The sequence below is a fragment of the Mangifera indica genome, chromosome 6 (genome assembly GCF_011075055.1).
Source record: "Mangifera indica cultivar Alphonso chromosome 6, CATAS_Mindica_2.1, whole genome shotgun sequence".
Classification (NCBI taxonomy): domain Eukaryota; kingdom Viridiplantae; phylum Streptophyta; class Magnoliopsida; order Sapindales; family Anacardiaceae; genus Mangifera; species Mangifera indica.
The window spans coordinates 4179666-4200791 of record NC_058142.1 but is presented as its reverse complement, the minus strand read 5'-3'; the positions used below and the strand labels follow the sequence as shown (position 1 = coordinate 4200791).

At 31.2% G+C, this 21126-nt stretch overlaps 1 protein-coding gene and 1 pseudogene across 1 annotated transcript; both read right to left on the bottom strand.

The window, feature by feature from the left end:
• Positions 1-2125: 2125 nt before the first annotated feature.
• On the bottom strand, positions 2126-8512 carry LOC123217892 (beta-amyrin synthase-like). Its single transcript, XM_044638968.1, has 19 exons — positions 8412-8512; positions 7081-7316; positions 6723-6908; positions 6262-6351; positions 5995-6192; positions 5682-5766; positions 5309-5475; positions 4673-4864; positions 4485-4598; positions 4270-4389; positions 4041-4163; positions 3872-3970; positions 3743-3799; positions 3594-3640; positions 3358-3501; positions 3098-3275; positions 2681-2761; positions 2503-2586; positions 2126-2367 (listed from the first exon to the last, which is right to left on the bottom strand). Exons 2-19 carry the CDS (start codon positions 7279-7281, stop codon positions 2251-2253), a joined length of 2283 nt encoding a protein of 760 aa, XP_044494903.1. The 5' UTR covers positions 7282-7316; positions 8412-8512; the 3' UTR covers positions 2126-2250.
• Positions 8513-14112: 5600 nt separating this feature from the next.
• On the bottom strand, positions 14113-20663 carry LOC123217897 (annotated as a pseudogene).
• Positions 20664-21126: the final 463 nt, after the last annotated feature.

Here is a 21126-nt window from a genome sequence, read left to right as displayed (position 1 = left end):
GCAAATGATAGTGCATGTAATAGCCAAAATGGATTGAAAAGCTCATTTTAGCAGTAGTAAAACTTATCCTTCAGAAGTATGAACAGAGGCTTAATAGAACCTTAACTTTTCCTTTTGAGTTCAATGGCGGTACTGTTCAATAGATTTAAGCATTTCAATGTTAGGTCTAAAACTTTGTAAGAGAATAATAGTGTATTTTATACAGATACAGATCTAGGACAATCAACAAGGCATGAAAATATTGGGCAAAAATTGTTTAGACCATATTCAAATGAATTTCATCCTAATCTACAAGGTAGAGGTAAAGGAAAGTTCTCAAATAAGCAAAGAGTTATTTGTCAACTTTGTAGTAAAACAAGGCGTGTAGCTTTGCAATATTGCTAGAGTAATAGAAAAGGCAACAGGAAAAGGAGAATCCGAAGAAATAACCTATTTGATAAGATACTCAAGATCATTCATGATGATAACAATAAATTTCTCAAAGGTGGCAACAACATTAAAAGGTTCAAACTTAGAGGTTGATAAGAAGACTACCCTTTTGATTTTGGAGGTTGAATGAGACAGTTTTCAAGAACATGTCTAATCTCATGACAATATATGCATTCAATAGTAGGACAATTAGAAAAAAAAAAAAGACAAAGTTGGCAATAATTCTCACAATGTTTTGCCTTTGATTTATGGGTGGAAAACTTATGTGTAGTTGTAAGGACAACTTCAGTTTATGAAAATTTGTCTTAGACAAGATATGTCTTTTCAAAGATTATCTCTTGAATAATAGTATCAAGAGTTAGAAGAGGATGTCCATGCAATAAAGAACCGTTGACTACCTTATATTTTGAACTCATAGTCATGAGAACATGAATGAGATAAAGATGATATTCATTAATATTAGCTTGAGTCAGTTGATTTCAAATAGGTTATACTTAGGCAAAAAATTAATTAATTGACTACCCTAGTTCCTACTTGAGATTATGTAGAGTGGATCACAACTGATAATAGTTATGAAGTCCAGTAGCTTTAAATATATTAGCTAAAAAATCTCAAATCTCCTTGGTAGTGTCAAATTCAGCAAATTGAATATGATTAGGGGTAATAAAGGTGTTATAAAACCATGCAATTTTTGTTATCCTAATCTTTAAGTCTATTACAAACTAAGTGCAAGTTTCATTTTTCTCTTGCACAAGTTTAATAATACCTCCAATAATAACACGTCAAAGTTTTTATCTAATTAAAAAAGTTTTTCATTCGTTAAACCTATAAGTTGTAGTTAAATCCAATCAATGGTGTGTTAATTGGCTTGAAAATATCAATTTTCACCATGTTATGGTAGAATTTATAAAAGCACATATTAGCCAAAAAAATCAAATCATAAAAGAAATAGAAACATGTATTTATGTTATTTTAGGGAAACAAAGTTATTGTTATAAACAAAAAGACAAAGATATCAAAAATTATATGAGTTATAATGCCATTTTATTAACTAAAAACAGTATATTCAACTCTGTGTCTAATAGTACATTGAATTGTCTATTTATACAATATAAACAAGATTATAAAATAAAAAAAATATAAAATTTGTACGATCACTACAATTAGGAGAATCATTATATTTGAGGGTCAAAGTCCTACAATAATGCAAGAATCCTTATACTTAGGTTAATATGGAAAATCACTATAATTTATGGTCAAAGTCCTCTAATAATGTAAGAATCTTATAATTCAGTTAATTTAACTTTTTTTTTTTATAATAACATTTGTATATAGTTTGCTTTTCAGAAATAATTTAGCATATGAAAGCTGGCTAAATTAAACAAGTTTATCTTTATTGAGTGTTAATTGCATTCATCTTTATTGAGAGAATCACAACAATGCAAATGGCATAAATCAGTATAAAAAAACACCCATCTTTGATCATTTTTTCTTTTTTGTATTGTGGAAAATGTTTTTATAATTTATTTAAATGTTTGTTCTTTCCTCGTACTGGCATTGGCTCCATCAGCAGCTTATAACTCATTGATCAACCCTCTATCTATATTGGCAATATGAGCAAAAATGAATCGGAATCAAAACTTTAAAAATTTTATTCCCTTGAAATCCATAAACTATAATAGTCGAGCCTTATAGTGCTTTATTACACAAAATTTTGCTGATGTGCTGATGCGATTTACACATCTATAAACAACTCTTATTGAAACGGTTCATCACTCGCTAAAATTTTAATCCGCTGCTTCTGCTTGACTAATTTAAGTGTTAATTGTTGGGCATTAAAACTTTATTCCTGTATTCTGCTAAAGCCCACATTGGGAATATATTCCTGTATTCTGGATAGTGCAACACGCAGTTCCTCATGAAAACTCCCATAATTTCCTATACCATTAAAAATTTTAAAAAAATAATGGACATCAGTTTATTATAAATCTTATGCTTATGTTACCAATTTCACATCTTATATTATCAAAATATTTTCAGGGAAATTCAGCTTAGAGTAAGATATATCGTTACCTGTTGGGGGAAATCTCCATTTTCCAGCTGATAGTTTATCAACAACTTTGCAGCGTGATGAATTGGTGCTGAGTTTCTCTCAGCCTATCTTATGAAATGAATACTAAAATTAATTCAATGCCGAATTGTAAAGAGAGTCAATTAGCAACATAAGATTACATTTCAGTTATGAGCTGACCTGGCCTGAATGAATTAAACCAATCACAGCCCATGCAGTTTGTACCAAATTCGATCTTTTTCCGTCAAGTGGCGTATATATCTGTATCACCAAGCAATTAGGATGAACTCAACTCTTCTGAGGCATGATATAGAGCTGATTTAATGGATAAAATGAGTTCCAAATGGATAAGAGTGTGGTCTTAACTTATTTTGACTAGTTTTATTAAAGATTTTTTAACAAATAAAACTATATGTACAAACAGATTATATAAACTTATCAAAGATAACAGTTTGTGATTGAGTTATATGATTATTTTCATTTCCTATAATTTTAAGTACAATTTGGTTGCACACATACCATTACTTTTTTTCTAATCTATAGTGAAGAAACTCATACTGAATACTAATGCGTGTTTATATATGCAAAAGAAATTACCTTCTTTGAGCAGGAGATACATGTCTCTCCCCAACCACCATCTTCACATTGTGAATTTAGCAGAAAATCAACTGCTTTTCGAATAGACAAAGAGTTGTTGTAAGTCTTCCCAGCAGCAACCAAACCTCCAATGGCAAAAGTAGTACCATATATGAAGCAGATTCCCCAGTTTCCATACCTATAAACATGTTTGTCCATTTGTGAACTTTATTATGAGAAGATGCAAAAATTGTTTACCATCCACAACAAGGAACATGTACCATGAACCATCAGTAGTTTGCTCCTTTTCGATGTATCGTACAGCCTTTTTGATGAAATTTTCAATCTCTATCTTTCTGTGATGTGGGTACAATTTCTTAAACAAAACAAATGCTTGGATTGCTGATGCTGTGCATTCAACATACCTGAATTACTTACTTAATTAGCATTAATGCAAGAATTCACGCTAACATGAATAGTTTGTAGTTTGCAAAAGGGGAAATGATTTTAATCTTACGTATGCTCAACAACAAGGTCCTCAAGAAACTCTACAGGATTGAGCCACTGAAGAGGAATAAACAAAACCAAAGAAAGAAAGAAATATCAAAAGGATCCCGATATCGTAACAACAAAAATACAGTCAATTCATATTTTTTATGTAGATACCTCCAATACTAAGGAAGCACCTGCTGGCTCCCAAACTGCTAATCCTCCGTCTTCACTCTATAAATAATGAATAAAATTAATCACATGAGAAAAATTAATAAAAAATTCGGAGAACTATCGAACATTTACCTGAAGAGAAAGTATAAAGTTGACAGCTTCATATAGTCTCTCAGGTTTCATTTTCTCTCCGACGATTTCGGCAGGTAAAATTGAAAGAAGTAGGCAACACTATGGGAACTCAAAAATAAAGTTGTGAGAAAATTATTATATATGATTATGGGTAAAATTGATTGATTACCTTCAAGCTCTCTGCAGTGCAATCAGAAACTTGCCATCCATGATCTTGATCAGAGAAAGGCCATGCTCCTTTGGAAAAGTGACGGAACATGCTTTTGAAGTCACCTAAAGGATTATCCTTGATCTTCAAAATTACAATTCAGTGGCATGGTTCAGTGAAGTCCAAAGCAATAAATCAAGAGGAAAAAGAAATAATTGAAGCAATGCTTAAAAGATTTTATATATGAAACCTGAGATTGCTTTAAAAAGTAATGCCCTTTAGAGACTGTAGGTCCAATTTCATCAGTCAGGTTGCTTGCAATCAGAGCTTGAAGGCCTAATGCTGTATCCCACACTTGACTGCCAAAAGTCTACACAATGATCGCAAGTGTTAAATCAATTGAAGCACAATCCATCGATTTTAAATTCATTAAATCTATCAATGATGCAGTGAATTAGTACTAACCTGAACCTTCATTCCATCTTCCCCGAGCCAAATGTAATCAGCAATTCTGGCGAGATGCTTTTTAAAGGCGTCTCCATTAGGGTCTTCAACCCAACAAGCGAGCATACACAATGGCTATCCAATTCAAGTGGCTTAAGTATGAGTATCAACTGGATCATGAATTCATACATATATTTGAATAGTTTTACCTTTTCAACACATCCGCTGGTAATGTATCGACTACTCTCATTTTCATAGTGAATAAACTTTATTGTTTCTTTAAGAGCCCTTTCTCTAATCAACTTGTTCAAAGGCCAACGAGTTAGAAGAGGCTCAGTTGCTAAGTAAAGACTATCCCAAAGTACATCTTGTACCAATGGATGGGGATAATATAAATCCTCCTGTAACAACATAAAACATGCAAGCTTTTTATGCCTTTCAGTCTCTGACAAATCCATGATTAAATGCTAAAAGGGTACAGTTCAAAATAAAATAATAAAAAAATTATGACAAAAATAATAGGGGAAAGGAAATGATATATGAAGTCCTCCTAAGATTTGGCATGCATAAAAAAAAACATTTCTATATTCACCAATCTTTGAGTACTAAGTAGATAGTTCACTAAATGATTGAATGTTGTTTTGTTTTAATTCGAAATCACTTAATCATATAATGATATATTATTTAGAAATCTAATTGTCTACTCAAAATAAAAAACACATAGTTTATTGTTAAAAAAATATTATCTTATGTAATTCCTATAAGATTTGCATTTGAGAAAACATGTGGAGAACATATACAAAAAATATATTTGCCATTATAGTCTAAGGAGCAAGGGAAATAACCTTTGCACATAGATGACGCACATTCCTCCAGTTGATTTCATTGTAAGACTGAGTATGAAGTTCTTCTCTTAATTGTTGAATTAGTGGGGTGATTGGACCAACAAATCTCTTACCATATAAATAGGACAAGGGCATGTAAACCAATCGACAAAAGCACCACATTTTTGCTGCATTAAATAGGAAAATGCAAATTTAATAACTATAGAGCAAGCACCAACAAAATAGCAATATTGAAGTTATATAGTGGAAAAGGTAAATCCTCTACCAATAACAAAAGGCTTCAAACAATTGTGACAATCTTATTTCGTAATACTATTGCATTCGACATTTATCATATACATAAATTCATAGTTTCTTAATATGCACAAATTACCTGGATGTATTGGGAAAAAAGAAGGAAGGATCCAAAACTCTGGAGGCATTGGGTTGGTGCCAGACCAGTCAAACACACCAAGAATCTGTGGCATACAAAAAATGATAAAATATTGATCCTCAAATTAAGATTAATAAAACTATGTGTATAAACAAGATCACAAATTTATACACAAGAGATAATATATCACTATGCGAATTGGTGATTTTGAATTAAAAATAAAACAATACTCAATCACACAGTGATATACCATCGTTTTTGTTTATTGTTTATACACAAAATTAATGTTACTCATTTTGAATATATGTCATACCGAAAGCCAGTTTTTGCCCCAAGAGGGTACATATGTTACACCACCGTGGTCAAGGATCCATTTTCTTGCTCTCGCACAAGCATTATTTTCACCATCATCAGGTCCTAATTCCAGTAAACGCATACAAATATAACTAAAAACTGTACCAAACATGCTACTATGGCTCTCTATGTGTATTCCCCATCCACCATCCTCATGCTGCATTATCAGACAATACAATTAATTTGACATTGAGACTTAAGAGATGTTCTAATTTTCATTGCGAACCTGGTGATTGTACGAGTAACGAAGTATTTCCTTGCGATGCTTAGAGGTAAATACAGTATTCAGATGCCCGGTAATGTACAAGCACATCACCTGTAATGTGCATAAGAGATGGGGAAAAACTTTTACTAGTAAATATTGAAAATATATCGGATTTACAAGTACAGAGATTAAAACTTATATTATACAAATTTAATTAGTTTGTGTTAAGGTCCAATCTATACAATTATATAACAGTCACTTTACTCAATTTTATTATATGTGGTTCTTTTTATTTGACTCACCAATACTAAACAAGGCCCAAATTTTGGTAATGAATAGGAGTTAGAAACCATTAAATCAGTGGAGTTTTTAGTTGCAGATTGATCTATCCTAGTTCAAAATAGAGGCAAGAATCTCTCTGTAAGAGTAGCTAAGAGTAAACTTTAGAAGATAAAAGTAATCAGCATAACAAGAACACTCACAAAAGGAGGAAGAAAATATAACGGGCCAGCATTTTCAGAAGGCCAATGGCCATCGCTGGCTTGTAAAGCTGAAAAGTGGCGGGCAGCTCTTCGCAGAGCAATCGTTGCAGTCTCATGTGTAATCTCCTCACCATCCTTAACCTTCACCCGTGGTATTGTTTGTTTGAAGCTTTTCTCCCTCAGGAACTGCGTTTGTCCAGAGAAAGTTAGCACAACGAAACGCGCATTAATATGTTTGCGAGGAAAATAATGATAATAATAATAATTAAACAAATCTAGAGTGTGTTTTTTTCCAACTGATAATTAATATGCATGCTACTTTGAAATTAGAATTATGATCAATGAAAGGGAATTATACCTGTAATCGCCAAAGTAGGTCACTGGCTGGCTTAACCTTATGTCGATTTTTGTGGAAATTTTGGCGAGCTTCCTCAACCGCAGCTAGCTCCTCTGGTGTGCCTGCATCAGGATCGAATTCCCATATTTGTCTACCCACATAATTATTCGTGCTAAACATATACGGGCTATCTCCACCCTTTGCAATCTTTAGTCTCCACATATTAATATTCCACTCTCCTTAATTAAGTTTTGTGCCTGCACCATCGTTTCTTTCATTTTTATGTTATACATATATTATGCATGCATAGCATAGACTTCTTTAAAAAATTGTATCATGACATTATTTCATTTTCATCAATCTTATTCACAGACAACACTTATAAGAGATGGGATTATTATGCTAGCGATAAGTAAAAGGCCAAAAGACTTATTCGCACCAAGAAATATTCAAATCTTAAATTCTCACTCTTCAACTTTTAAAAATTTAAACACTCACCTATAAATAATTTTCTGTTAAAAATCTTAGTTATAGTTTGGGATAAAACCATCATTTAATAAAATTTTAGGTTTTATTACATTTTCCTCCACAGGTTTAAAAATATCATAATTTTCCCATAACCCAAAGTTTGACAAATGACAAATACCCCCCTAGGGTTTGTCCCTCTCCTCTCTAGCATCGATTAGCAGTCTCCGATCATCGATTGTCCTCCCTCTCACCTTATCTCTCCCTTCGGTCTCCCCCCCTTGCCTCTTCGACCGATCATCTTCGTCTGGGACAAAAACGCATTGTCTTTGTCTCTCAAACAAAAATAACATCTTCATCTCAGTTGAATACGGTTGGAGAGACAAGGGAAAAAGACTTAAGGCAAAGATAAGGTGGGAGGGAGGACGGCTGACGGTCGAAGACTACCAATTGATGTCGAAGAGGAGAGGAAAAAACCCTAGAGGTTATTTGTCACTTTTTAATTTTTAGGTTAGGAAAAATTGTGAGTTTTTAAACCTGAGGAGAAAAATTTAATAAAATTTAATTTTTTTATTAAATGATAGTTTTACTCTAATCCTAACTGAGATTTTTAACAGAAATTTACTTATAAGTGGATGTTTGAGTTTTTGAAAATTAGAAAATGAGAGTTTGAGATTTCACTATACCTTGGGTGTGAATAAATCTTTTGGCATAAATAAAATATAAAATATAGCAGAAAACACTTTGTATACTTAGTTTATAAATTTAGCATTACTTATAAAAATAAATAATGAGAAAATAATTTTCACCTAAATTAAATTGTAACAAAATTATAAGTGTTTACCAAAATGATATGGAAAAGTAGGAAGAGAATGGAAAGAACTTACGATTTATACAAGAGACGGGTTGTGGTACTCAATGCGAGAGTGTGCAATTCGGTGAAGTAAACGCAGTACGCACTTATTTATAGAAAAATTGATTGGTGTGATTCAATCTAGCTTTCCTTTCTTTATCATCATGACTGTGTTGACATAATTGGAGATGTTATTCTCGAAACCTTTCATGCGTAATAATATGAATGAAGATGTGGAGTAATGCAGTCATTAAATGAAACTAGCCTAACAATTCATGGGGTACAAAACTTTTAACGATGATTAGCAAGATAGAATTTGCATTTCTTCCCGTAGTATTCGTTTTGCTTGTAATACTATAGGATAATGCATAAGAAGGCATATGATAATATCATGAAAAAGAAAAATGACAAAGATTGAACGGAAATTACACAAGTTTGGACTTATTGAAAGAAAATCAAACTGAAGTGGGATTCTCAGCAATTTAAACTCTGAGAGATTGAATTAGAGAGAAGTTTATAGGAAGAAAAGGAAACAGCTAAAAGCAGAGCAACAAACTACATAGAGGAAAAGGGAAGTTTGATGAGGGTGTTAGAATGAGAAACTTATCAAATATATTCATATATATAAAGGAAAAGATGGCGACTGAAATAATAGAAGAAAAAAAAGTAGAGCTCTCTCTCACTCTCTCTTTGAATGTTTTTACGGTCAAACATGCGTATTAATTGTGTTAGGAAGGAAAGTGCCTTACGTTTAATGCATTCTTATCCGCCGTTCCTACAGAATTTCCAAATTGACTACGTGGTGGAAATCCACCGTATATATATATAACAGTAAATCCCAAGGTGAAATTAAAGGCACTTTCCTTCCTAACTCCTTCCCAACTCCTTCCTAACAGAATTAATAGGCATGTGAGACCTTACAAACATTCAAAGAGAGAGTGAAAGAGAGCCCTACGTGTTTTTTTTTTTCTGGCCAAAGGATTATTTCCCAACTAACATACGTTGTTATCTCAAGTTTTTTTTTATTAATTTTAAAAATTATATTTATCTATTTATAAATAATTTAAATTAATAATTTTAAAAGTAAAATCGTTATTTTATCTGTAATATTAAAAATAAATTAAATTTAAATCTCATTTTTCTTTAAAAATCTTTAAAACTAATCATTTTTTCTTATGTCAAATTTTAAAAAATGACATTCCTCTTCTTAAGGTTTAGTTTTCAATCTCTGACGCTGGATTTAACACCGACGATTGAAAACTAAACTCTAAAAAGATAATATCATTTTTTAAAACTTGGTTAATGAGGGATCACGTGGATGGTTAGAGAGTGAATATTTTGATTTAATTCTGAAGAAATAATCTAATTTAGATGAAATTTTTGTTATTAAAAGTAAAATTTATTAGCCTGAAAGATTTTTTTAATATTTTTATTTTATTAGATGGTTTTACAATATATATTGGCTAGTCCAATGAGCTAATAAAAGTGACTCATCTAAACTTTTTAAATAAAATATTTTAATAATTTTAAGAGTGATATATAAGAATTTGTACAGTTTATATGGGAGCAAATTTTTCTGTGTATTTAGAACTTAAAAGGAGAGATAAGAGCAGGAAAAAAAAAATGGTGTCGATTCTTCTTTGTCCTTTGAGGACGGGCATATGGCAATGGCGAAAAGTAGTTCATGGAGCTTGTGAGAAAACTAGAAAATTAAAAAAAAATAATAAAGGGGAAGGTACTAGTAGCTCCGTATAAACAAATAAATAAACAAAAAAAGCTTTTAACCTTCAGTGATTCTTGTAGTTCATATTGTAGAAGCACTATAGATAAGACAATAATTAGGGTTTCATTTGAACTGAATTAATTTATATTTGAAAATTAGTTTAACTTATTTTTAAAATTAAATTAAATTCAAACTAAAAAAATTTTAGCTTATTCTAACTAATATTTTAAATTTATTTTAAATTTAGTTTGTTACTTGATTTGAATTATGTTAAATAATTATTAAAACAATTTCAATTTATGTATTATTAAATAAAATAATATTATTTTTTAATAAATTATGAATTCAAATTATAAAACTAAGTTATATATTGAATCATAAACTTAAATTAAACTCAAATTATACTTAATTTTAATTCAATAAATTTGAATCAAATTCAAAACTAAACTAATTTTTTATTCAAGATAAAAGGTAATCGAACTCAACTCGGTATATGTCCACACCGCTATAACCATAATCTGATAATTTTAACCGAGGCCAGGGTATAAGAAATTTTTTACATGTGAGAAGAAGCTAATAAAGAGAATTCACTTGAAGGGCCCATGTGTGATTGTCCAGACTTGTCCAATGCTATCTGGCTGTGACCCAAAACAGAAGCTGACCGCAAATGAAACTGTAAATTGTCCCTTTCAATTTCTATACTTCTTTATTTTTAAATGCGTACTCAATAATTTCAATTCCGTACCTAATTACTCAATTACAATTTTTTTAAGGGAAATTAAAAAATTGTCACAAAGTTAAGGGGGCAAAAAAAATTATCCCTATATTTGAATTTTAAACAAAAATTCCCTAAATTCCTGCAGAGATGAAAATGCTTCTCATATCAAAAATGAAGAAAACAACGCGTTTAGCCGTCTAACTCACAAAAACAGAATTTCCAAACATGCGTTTCATGCAATCAGTGTAATCGATTTTCTCAAACGATTTTCGTAACATTTTCGATGACGAAAATAGATAAAAAGATTACAAAACAATCTTTATCATCTCTTTATGCATTTCAGTTTCAAGATTTACTCGATTTGATATGAAATTTACGTGTTTAGCATTAAGGTATTGATTTGAAAGATTTAATAAAATTGTTTGATTTGTTGGTGATTTATACCTTTTATTGTAAAATATCATTTCACCTTAGACTACTATAATATTAACAACATAGCCCATATAATTTTTATTATTTTACTTTTTACACACACTATAATTTATTATATAAAACATCACATATAATTACATTATTAATAAAATAATAATAATTAAAGTTATAGCATGTATACATATATCAATATCACGAACTTTTTTATTCTCACTCAAAATCTTGAACACAAACTTCTTTTTTCTTTCCAAAAATCTCTCTCAAATAAATTAAATATAAAGGATGAGATATGATTTATATAGAAATAAATGAACGATAGTTTTGATATTATTTTGAGACATTTTTGTTTAAATCCCTTTTTGGTTTAAACTCCAAAATTAGGGATAAATTTTTTATTACCCTAAAAAAGAGTAATTTAATTAATTTCCTTAAAATAGGAAAAAGGAAGGATAATTTTGATATTTTATAGGATATTTAAAGTATTTTTGTTTAAATCCTTAAATATAGAGATATTTTTGTTTAAATCTTAAAATTATGGATGAATTTGTTTATTACCACAAAAAAAAGCGATAATTATTTTAATTTCCCATTTTTTAATCTAACCCAATTTTTTAATTTAGGGCTTCGAGTTTGCTCCTTCTCATCCAGTGCCTATATTCGCGATTACTCGTAATTGGGGCACGTTGTGGGACCAACTTCAACTCACGCAACAACAGTAATTAATTAATTAATTAGGTTTTATTTTTCTTAATTCTAACTTTTTCTTAATTCATTTAACACTTAACCTAACTTCAAAGTACCTTGTAATTGGGTTACAATCAGATGCTGAACATGCAAAATTAGGGGTGTGCACGGTCCGGTTTAGTGCGGTTTACAATAGTTTTCAACCCAAATTAAAAAAAACGTTTTAAAAAAATTTCAAATCAAACTGAAAATATACGGTTTGGTGCGGTTCGGTTTACGGTTCAAACCAAATAAAAAGTATTCACTTTCAATTTTTCAAATTCAAGAAAAAATAAATGAATAATAATCATAATTAAAAGACATAATTAATGAAAAATCATTATCGATGTCTTCCATATGTGAAATTTTTTGTTGGTGGTTGCTGACCGTGTATATATATATATATATATATATATATATATATATATATATATATACGGTTTACGGTTTGATTTGGTTTGAAAACTGTTCAAACCGTAACCCAAACCGTAAACCGTTTTTTAAAAAATTTTCAACTCAAACCAAACCGTTTTATAATCCAAACCAAATCAAACCATAAATTTCAAACGGTTCGATCTGGTTTTACGGTTTGAACCAAATTATGCACACCCCTATGCAAAATTCTGATAAATTCCAGATGCTTTCTTAAAAATAAATTTTAGTGACTAATTTAGAGAAAATTTTTAAAATACTTTAAAGGAAATTATATTAAATAACTCATTTTTGGAAGTTAGATTTTTAGGAATATGTATAAAGGTTTAAGCTATAACAATTTTTTAAAATAAGAAATAATTTGGATAATCCCACTTTAATCTAGAGTTAGATTCAAATTGAATTTAACATGAATTTATTTGAGCTTAAACTTGAGTTTGGCTCGATTTGCATAGAACCAAGCTCGAATTCAAATTGAGTTTTTAGCCTAACACGTTATTAAAACAATGTCGTTTTAATATATATTGATTAAAACGATATCGTTTTGTATCAAAATTTTAAACTTACAAGTTGAATATTCTAAAACTCAAATTTGAAAATATTGAACTTTTAGACTCGAATTTAAACTTACTTGAACTGAACCCATTTTAAGTTCGTTTGAACTTTTAGACTCGAATTTAAGTTCATCAAATTCAGCAAATTGAATATGAATAGGGGTAATAGAGGCGTCATAAAACCATGTGATTTTTGTTATTCTAATCCTTAAGTCTATTACAAACTAAGTGCGAGCTTCATTTTTCTCTTGCACAAGTTTAATAATACCTCCAATAATAACACGCCAAAGTTTTCATCTATTTAAAAAAGTTTTCATTCGTTGAACCTATAGGTTGTAGTTAAATCCGATCAATGGTGTGGTAATTGGCTTGGAAATATCAATTTTCACCATGTTATGGCAAAATTTATAAAAGCACATATCAGCCAAAAAAATCAAATCATAAAAGAAACAGAAACATGTATCTGTGTTATTTTAAGGAAACAAAGTTATTGTTATAAACAAAAAGACAAAAGTATCAAGCTCATATGAGTTATGATACCATTTTATGAACTAAAAAAGGTATATTCAACTCTGTGTCTAATAGTACATTGAATTGTCTATTTATACAATACAAACAAGATTATAAAATGAAAAAATATAAAATTTGTACGATCACTATGATTAAGAGAATCATTATATTTGAGGGTCTTAGTCCTACAATAATGCAAGAATCCTTATAGTTAGGTTAATATGGAAAATCACTATAATTTATGGTCAAAGTCATCTAATAATGCAAGAATCTTATAATTAAGTTAATATAACTATTTTTTTTTTTTTAATAACATTTCTATATAGTTTCCTTTTGAGAAATAATTTAGCATATGAATAACAATTATTTTGATAGCATATTGTTAACTTATCATAAACATATGTTTAAAAAAAATTTGAGTGTTAGTTGCATTCATCTTTATTGAGAGAATCACAACAATGCAAATGGCATAAATCAGTATAAAAAAACACCCATCTTTGATCATTTTTCCTTTTTTGTATTGTGGAAAATGTTTTTATAATTTATTTAAATGTTTGTTCTTTCCTCGGACAGGCATTGGCTCCATCAGCAGCTTATAACTCATTGATCAACCCTCTATCTATATTGGCAATATGAGCAAAAATGAATCGGAATCAAAACTTTAAAAATTTTATTCCCTTGAAATCCATAAACTATAATAGTCAAGCCTTATAGTGCTTTATTACACAAAATTTTGCTGATGTGCTGATGCGATTTACACATCTATAAACAACTCTTATTGAAACGGTTCTTCACTCGCTAAAATTTTAATCCACTGCTTCTGCTTGACTAATTTAAGTGTTAATTGTTGGGCATTAAAACTTTAGTCCTGTATTCTGCTAAAGCCCACATTGGGAATATATTCCTGTATTCTGGATAGTGCAACATGCAGTTCCTCATGAAAACTCCCATAATTTCCTATACCATCAAAAATTTGAAAAAAACAACGCACACCAGTTTATTATAAATCTTATGCTTATGTTACGAATTTCACATCTTATGTTATCAATATATCTTCAGGGAAATTCAGCTTAGAGTCAGATATATTGTTACCTGTTGGAGGAAATCTCCATTTTCCAGCTGAGAGTTTATCAACAACTTTGCAGCGCGATGAATTGGTTCTGAGTTTCTCTCAGCCTATCTTATGAAATGAATACTAAAATTAATTCAATGCCGAATTGTAATGAGAGTCAATTAGCAACATAAGATATACATTTCAGTTATGAGCTGACCTGGCCTGAATAAATTAAACCAATCACAGCCCATGCAGTTTGTACCAAATTCGATCTATTTCCATCCAGTGGCGTATATATAACTTCAAGTACAATTTGGTTGCACACACACCATTGCTTTTTTTATAATCTATAGTGAAGAAACTGGTACTGAATACTAATGCGTGTTTATGTATGCAAAAGAAATTACCTTCTTTGAGCAGGAGATATATGTCTCTCCCCAACCACCATCTTCACATTGTGAATTTAGCAGAAAATCAACTGCTTTTCGAATAGACAAAGAGTTGTTGTAAGTCTTCCCAGCAGCAACCAAACCTCCAAGGGCAAAAGTAGTACCATATATGAAGCAGATTCCCCAGTTTCCGTACCTATAAACATGTTTGTCCAATTGTGAACTTTATTATGAGAAGATGCAAAAATTGCTAGCATCCACAACAAGGAACATGTACCATGAACCATCAGTAGTTTGCTCCTTTTCGATGTATCGTACAGCCTTTTTGATGAAATTTTCAATCCCTTTCTTTCTGTGATGTGGGTACAATTTCTTAAACAAAACAAATGCTTGGATTGCTGATGCTGTGCATTCAACATACCTGAATTACTTATTTAATTAGCATTAATGCAAGAATTCACACTGACATGAATAATTTGTAGTTTGCAAAAGGGTAAATGATTTTAATCTAACGTATGCTCAACAACAAGGTCCTCAAGAAACTCTACAGGATTGAGCCACTATAGAGGAATAAACAAAACCAGAGAGAGAAAGAAATATCAAAAGGATCCCGATATCATTACAACAAAAATGCAGTTAATTTATATTGTTTATGTAGATACCTCCAATACTAAGGAAGCACCTGCTGGCTCCCAAACTGCTAATCCTCCGTCTTCACTCTATAAATAATGAATAAAATTAATCACATGAGAAAAATTAATAAAAAATTCGGAGAACTATCGAACATTTACCTGAAGAGAAAGTATAAAGTCGACAGCTTCATATAGTCTCTCAGGTTTCATTTTCTCTCCGACGATTTCGGCAGGTAAAATTGAAAGAAGTAGGCAACACTATGGAAACTCAAAAATAAAGTTGTGAGAAAATTATTATATATGATTATGGGTAAAACTGATTGATTACCTTCAAGCTCTCTGCAGTGCAATCAGAAACTTGCCATCCATGATCTCGATCAGAGAAAGTACATGCTCCTTTGGAAAAGTGACGGAACATGCTTTTGAAGTCACCTAAAGGATTATCCTTGATCTTCAAAATTACAATTCATTGGCATGATTCAGTGAAGTCCAAAGCAATAAATCAAGAGGAAAAACAAATTATAGAAGCAATGCTTGAAAGATTTTATATATGAAACCTGAGATTGCTTTAAAAAGTAATGCCCTTTAGAGACTGTAGGCCCAATTTCATCAGTCAGGTTGCTTGCAATCAGAGCTTGAAGGCCTAATGCAGTATCCCACACTTGACTGCCAAAAGTCTACATAATGATCTCAAGTGTTAAATCAATTGAAGCACAATCCATAGTTATTAATTTCATTAAATCTATTAATGATGCAGTGAATTAGTACTAACCTGAACCTTCATTCCATCTTCCCCTAGCCAAATGTAATCTGCCATTCTGGCGAGATGCTTTTTAAAGGCGTCCCCATTAGGGTCTTCAACCCAACAAGCGAGCATACACAATGGCTATCCAATTCAGGTAGCTTAAGTATGAGTATCAACTGGATCATGAATTCATACATATATTTGAAAAGTTTTACCTTTTCAACACATCCGCTGGTAATGTATCGACTACTCTCATTTTCATAGTGAATAAACTTTATTGTTTCTTTAAGAGCCCTTTCTCTAATCAACTTGTTCAAAGGCCAACGAGTTAGAAGAGGCTCAGTTGCTAAGTAAAGACTATCCCAAAGTACATCTTGTACCAATGGATGGGGATAATATAAATCCTCCTGTAACAACATAAAACATGCAAGCTTTTTATGCATTTCAGTCTCTGAAAAATCCATGATTAAATGCTAAAAGGGTACAGTTCAAAATAAAATAATAAAATAATTATGACAAAAATAATAGGGGAAAAGAAATTATATATGAAGTGCTTCTAAGATTTGGCATGTATAAAAAAAAGAACATTTCTAAATTCACCAAGCTTTGAGTACTCAGTAGATAGTTCATTAAATGATTGCATATTATCTTATTTTAATTCAAAATCATTCAATCATATAATGACATACCATTTGGAAATCTAATTGTCTATTCAAAATTAAGAACACATAGTTTTATTGTTAAAAAAATGTTGTCTTATGTAATTCATATAAGATTTGCATTTGAGAAAACATGTGGAGAACATATAGAAAAATTATATTTGCCATTATAGTCTAAGGAGCAAGGGAAAATAACCTTTGCACATAGATGACGCACTTTCCTCCAGTTGATTTCATTGTAAGGCCGAATATGAAGTTCTTCTCTTAATTGTTGAATTAGTGGGGCTATTGGACCAACAAATCTCTTACCATATAAATAGGACAAGGGCATGTAAACCAATCGACAAAAGCACCACATTTTTGCTGCATGAAATAGGAAAATGCAAATTTAATAACTATAGAGCAAGCACCAACAAAATAGCAATATTGAAGTTATATAGTGGAAAAGGAAAATCCTCTACTAATAACAAAAGGCCTCAAACAATTGTGACAATCTTATTTCAATTCGAAGCTACAAAAATTTGGTTCATAATACTATAGCATTTGACATTTATCATATACATAACTTCACAGTTTCTTAAGATGCACAAATTACCTGGATGTATTGGGAAAAAAGAAGGAAGGATCCAAAACACTGAGGCATTGGGTTGGTGCCAGACCAGTCAAACACACCAAGAATCTATGACATACAAAAAATGATAAAATATTGATCTTCAAATTAAGATTAATAAAACTATGTATATAAACAATTATCACAAATTTATACACAAGCGATAATATATCATTATGTGAATTGATGATTTTGAATTAAAAATAAAACAACACTCAATAATATAGTGATATACCATCGTTTTTATTAATTGTTTATACACAAAATTAATGTTACTCATTTAGAATATATGTCATACCGAAAGCCAATTTTTGCCCCAAGAGGGTACATATGTTACACCATCGTGGTCAAGGATCCATTTTCTTGCTCTTGCACAAGCATTATTTTCACCATCATCAGGTCGTAATCTCAGTAAATGCATACAAATATAACTAAAAACTGTACCAAACATGCTACTATGGCTCTCTATGTGTATTCCCCATCCACCATCCTCATGCTGCATTATTAGACAGTACAATTAATTTGACGTTGAGACTTAAGAGATGTTCTAAAATTTCCTTTTCATTGCAAACCTGGTGATTGTACAAGTAACGAAGTATTTCCTTGCGATGCTCAGAGGTAAATACAGTATTCAGATGCCCGGTAATGTACAAGCACATCACCTGCAATGTGCATAAGAGATGGGGAAAAACTTTCCTCGTAAATGTAAAAAATATATTGGATTTATAAGTATAGAGATTGAAACTTATATTACACAAAACTAATTGGTTTGTGTTAAGATTTAATTCATACAATTATATACCACTCACTTTACTCAATTTTATTATATGTGAGACTCTCTTTCTTTTTATTTGACTCATCAACACTAAACAAAGCCCAAATTTTGGTAACGTATAGGAGTTAGAAACCATTAAATCAGTGAAGTTTTTAGTTGCAAATTGATCTATGCTAGTTCAAAATAGAGGCAAGAATCTCTCTGTAAGAGTAGTTAAGAGTAAACTTTAAAAGATAAAAGTAATCAGCATAACAAGAACACTCCCAAAAGGAGGAAGAAAATATAACGGGCCATCATTTTCAGAAGGCCAATGGCCATCGCTGGCTTGTAAAGCTGAAAAGTGGTGGCAGCTCTTCGCAGAGCAATCGTTGCAGTTTCATGCGTAATCTCCTCACCATCCTTAACCTTCACCTGTGGTATTGTTTGTTTGAAGTTTTTCTCCCTCAGGAACTGCGTTTGACCAGAGAAAGTTAGCACAACGAAACGCGCATTAATATGTTTGCGAGGAAAATAATGATAATAATAATAATTAAACAAAATCTAGAGTGTGTTTTTTTCCAACTGATAATTAATATGTATGCTACTTTGAAATTAGAATTATGATCAATGAAAGGGAATTATACCTGTAATCGCCAAAGTAGGTCACTGGCTGGCTTAACCTTATGTCGATTTTTGTGGAAATTTTGGCGAGCTTCCTCAACCGCAGCTAGCTCCTCGGGTGTGCCTGCATCAGGATCGAATTCCCATATTTGTCTACCCACATAATTATTCGTGCTAAACATATACGGGCTATCTCCACCCTTTGCAATCTTCAGTCTCCACATATTAATATTCCACTCTCCTTAATTAAGTTTTGTGCCTGCACCATCGTTTCTTTCATTTTTATGTTATACATATATTATGCATGTATAGCATAGACTTCTTTAAAAAATTGTATCATGACATTATTTCACTTTCATCAATCTTATTCGCAGACAACACTTATAATAGATGGGATTATCATGCTAGCGATAAGTAAAAGGCCAAAAGACTTATTCCCACCAAGGTATATTGAAATCTCAAATTCTCACTTTGTAACTTTCAAAAACTCAAACACTCACCCATAAACAAATTTCTGTTAAAAATCTTAGTTATGGTTAAGGGTAAAACCATCATTTAATAAAATTTTAAGTTTTATTACATTTTCCACTACAGATTTAAAAATATCACAATTTTCTCACAACCCAAAGTTTGACAAGTGACAAATGCCCCCCTAGGGTTTGTCCCTCTCCTCTCAAGCATTGATTAGCAGTCTCTAGTCATCGGTTATTCTCCCTCCCACCTTATCTCTCCCTCTGGTTTCTCTCCCTTGCTTCTCCAATTGATCGCCTTCGTCTTAGACAAAGAGAAACAGTCTTCGTTTGAGACAAAGACATGTCATCTTTGTCTCTCAGATGGAGATGAAAATAACATCTTCATCTTGATCGAATACGGTTGGAGAGGCAAGGGAAAAAGACTGAAGGCAAAGATAAGGTGGGAGGGAGGATGGTCGACTGTCGGAAACTACCAATCGACGTCAAAGAGGAGAGAAACAAACCCCAAAGGTTATTTGTCACTTTTCAAGCTTTAGGTTTGGAAAAATTGTGAGATTTTTAAACTTGGGGAGAAAATATAATAAAACTTAATTTTTTTATTAAATGACAGTTTTACCCCTAACCCTAACTGAGATTTTTAACAAAAATTTGTTTATAAATGGATGTTTGAATTTTTAAAAATTGGAGGATGAGAGTTTGAGATTTCACTATACCTTAGGTGAGAATAAGTCTTTTAGCCTAAGTAAAATATAAAATATAGCAGAAAACACTTTGTATACTTAGTTTATAAATTTAGCATTACTTATAAAAATAATATAATGAGAAAATAATTTTCACCTAAATTAAATTATAACAAAATTATAAGTGTTTACCAAAATGATATGGAAAAGTAGTAAGAGAATTGAAAGAACTTACGATTTACACAAGAGACGGGTTGTGGTACTCAAGACTTGCAATGCGAGAGTGTGCAATTTGGTGAAGTAAACGCAGTACGCACTTATTTGTAGAAAAATTGATTGGTGTGATTCAATCTAGCTTTCCTTTCTTTATCATCATATTATTGTGTTGACATAATTGGAGATTATTATTCTCCAAACCTTTCATGTGTAATAATATGAATGAAGATGTGGGGTAAATGCAGTCATTAAATGAAACTAGCCTAACAATTAAAGGAGTACAAGACTTTTAACTATGATTATCAAGATAGAATTTGCATTTCTTCCCGTAGTATTCGTTTTGCTTGTAATACTATAGGATAATGCATAAGAAGGCACGAAAAAGAAAAATGACAAAGATTGAACGGAAATTACACAAGTTTAGACTTATTGAAAGAAAATCAAACTGAGGTGGGATTCTCAGCAATTTAAACCCTTTAACTGAGAGATTGAATTAGAGAGAAGTTTATAGGTAGAAAAGGAAACAGCTAAAAGCAGAGCAACAAACTACATAGAGGAAAAGGGAAGTTTGATGAGGGCGTTAGAATGAGAAACTTATCAAATATATACATATAAATAAAGGAAAAGATGGCGACTGAAATAATAGAAGAAAAAAAAGTAGAGCTCTCTCTCACTCTCTTTGAATGCTTGTATGGTCTCACATGCGTATTTATTGTGTTAGGAAGGAAGGTGCCTTTAATTTCACCTTGGGATTTGTTTTGTTCAATTAAAAGATAATATGTATATATATATATAAAGGGATTTCCACCACGCAGTCAATTTGG

Bases quoted from the DNA above. Each gene is read 5' to 3' on its own strand.
- LOC123217892 (XM_044638968.1), bottom strand. From the start codon at position 7,281: ATGTGGAGACTAAAGATTGCAAAGGGTGGAGATAGCCCGTATATGTTT. The intron at 4,390-4,484 runs GTTAGTACTAAT...ATCATTGTGTAG, and splicing joins AAGATGGAATGAAGGTTCAG to ACTTTTGGCAGTCAAGTGTG. The intron at 3,800-3,871 runs GTAAATGTTCGA...CATTATTTATAG, and splicing joins ACTTTATACTTTCTCTTCAG to AGTGAAGACGGAGGATTAGC.